Below are 2,690 nucleotides of genomic sequence, written 5' to 3' on the forward strand. Positions count from 1 at the left end.
ATGATCACCACCCACCCTGACGGGAGCTGGTCTTACAACAAATCTACTCAGCAGTATGACGTGTGTTTCAGCTCAGACACCCTCAAGAGTGACGTAGTGGTTTTCCCCGCACCGTTTCCACCTGTAGATGCGGAGCTGATCAGTATAAACGGTGGAGACACTTTTACCAGAACTCAGACTTTACCTAACAAAGAGAAGGTAAGAAAATGTTGACATTACATACTTAGGCATGATATTGTTGCTACACTTAAGATGTCGAGAATTGGGTAGAAATTTATGGACTTAAAGTCCCTTTCAAAAAGCATTGTGCCGTGCTACGAATTGGCAACAACAAAATCAGAAATAAAAAAATAAAATAAAAAAACTTCACTTTGAGTTAACAAATATTCACAATTATTAGAGTATATAGATATAAACAGACCCATAGTGAATGCTTTGGTTTTGTGATGTCAGTCATAAATTGCTAGAGTTTTTTTTAATGTATGTCGCTATCCATGGTGCTGAAGGCATGTTTCTGCTCGTGTATCTCCTATAAACCCCAGGACGATATTGGGCAATAGTATTTGCAACCCCGTCTGAGAGAAAATATTTTAAGGCAATACACTGATCGAAATCCTTGGCATATTTACTTTTACAATATGGACTTTCTTAGCAGAGTTGCTATTCATTTTCTTCAGTCTTTCATGTCAGGCTACTGTCGCAAATGAGTTATTGTTTGTATTTTCAAAACTATACCTTCCTCCTGAAAAGTGGATATTTCAGTACCTCTGCTTAACAACTAACCCGTGGAATTTTGACGTACGTTTATTAGATATGTAATTTGGTTAAAAATAAAAATAAATAAATAAATAAGTTACGGAATGGGGAAAATTAAGAGAGTAAGGGCCTGCTATTATTATAATGTCTTTATGGTGATTGTAGTTCTTGTTATTGTCCACATGGGGACAGTGTAGACCATCACATATCGAAGTCGTCTTTGGTGGCACGGGGCTCCTCCCAGATTTAGAGGGTGATGATGTTTCTCGGGCGTTTGAAACAAAGAGACTCGGGGGGCGAATGAGAACAGTGCATCGACGATTTCCTTTGGATTGGGGAAATGCTTAAAAACTCGTTTTGTGTAATTCCTTAATCAGTTTAATTCTAGGAATTGTGCGGCGTTACTGGGCGAGTCTATCTGTATGATTTCTCTCAATGTGTGGAATAATGCATTTGCCGAGCAGAACGAGCTCTGTGTGGATATATCTGCTGTTCGTGTTGCTGGATTGTTACTGGGAAACGGTGTCTGGGCAGCTCTCTTACTCCGTCTCAGAAGAGGTGAATCTGGGGACTGTTGTCGGAAATATCGCTAAAGATCTCAACATCAATGTCCAGGATTTGGAGTCCCGCATGTTTCAGATCGTTGCTGGATCAAAGAGAAAATATTTCGAGGTAAATCTAAAGACTGGCGCCCTGTACGTTAATGAGAGAATAGATCGAGAGGAGCTCTGCGGCGATGAAGCAAAATGTATTCTCAGTATAGAGGCAGTAATAAATAACCCTTTAAAATTGTACAGAATTGAAGTTATAGTTTTGGATGTAAATGATAATTCCCCGTCGTTTCTCAGCACATCGCAGGTATTCAACATTACAGAGAACACGGCAGCAGGGGCCAGATTTCCTCTGCATCCTGCCGACGATGCAGACGTCGGTAAAAATACTGTAAATAGCTACAAACTGAGCCAAAATGAACACTTCTCTCTTGCAACACATAAAGGAGAGAGTATATCACCCGAGTTACAGCTTCAGAAAGTTTTAGACAGAGAAAAACAGTCTGTGATTCAACTCATTCTGACTGCCATCGACGGAGGAACTCCTGCTAAATCTGGCAGCATGACTATAATGGTGAATGTGTTGGACATTAATGATAATCCTCCCGTTTTCAGTCAAACTCTGTATAAAGCCAGTGTGTATGAGAATGTTAAGATAGGTACATCAATAATCACATTAAATGCTACTGATTTAGATGCAGGCCAAAATGGACAAGTGTTATACTTGTTTAATAAAGTAGGTCGAGGGAAACAAAATGATCTGTTTGCTATAGACGAAAAAACGGGCACTGTAACAAACAAAAAGACCCTCAACTTTGAGGAAAATAGTGCTTTTGAAATTCGAGTACAAGCCAGTGATGGAGCCTCTTCTCCTCTCACCTCAAATGCCAAATTATTGATTGAAGTTTTAGACGTCAATGACAATGCCCCTGAAATTTCTGTGACATCACTGTTAAATGCAGTGAAAGAGGATGCGTCCATTGGCACCGCCATTGCACTTGTTTCAGTGTTTGATAAAGACGGAGGTAAAAATGGGATGGTGAACTGTAAAATCTCTAGTAACGTTCCTTTTAAATTGGAGCCGAATTACAAGAATTACTATTCGTTGGTGGTCAACGGTCCTCTTGACAGAGAGAGCTCATCTGAATACAACATTAGCATCACTGCTACTGATGAGGGCAGCCCACCTCTCTCCAGCACGAGCGTTATTAATGTGCACGTGTCAGATGTGAATGATAACAAACCTCTTTTCACAGAAAACATAATCAATGTTTATGTGAAAGAAAACAGTCCAGTAGGAGCAGTTTTAAAAACAGTTTCTGCAATTGATGCTGACATCGATCAGAATGGTCAGGTGAGCTATTCATTTTTACAAAGTAACAC

General features: G+C 39.8%; 1 protein-coding gene across 1 annotated transcript; it reads left to right on the top strand.

Annotated features, from left to right (window-relative positions):
* Positions 1-1,077: 1,077 nt before the first annotated feature.
* Positions 1,078-2,683, top strand: LOC121965355 (protocadherin alpha-9-like; the record flags this gene model as incomplete). The annotated part of the gene is made up of 1 exon (XM_042515510.1): positions 1,078-2,683. A coding segment is annotated over exon 1 (1,492 nt), but the record flags the coding sequence as incomplete, so codon positions are not given.
* Positions 2,684-2,690: the final 7 nt, after the last annotated feature.

This window comes from Plectropomus leopardus, unplaced genomic scaffold, assembly GCF_008729295.1.
Source record: "Plectropomus leopardus isolate mb unplaced genomic scaffold, YSFRI_Pleo_2.0 unplaced_scaffold19706, whole genome shotgun sequence".
NCBI lineage: Eukaryota > Metazoa > Chordata > Actinopteri > Perciformes > Serranidae > Plectropomus > Plectropomus leopardus.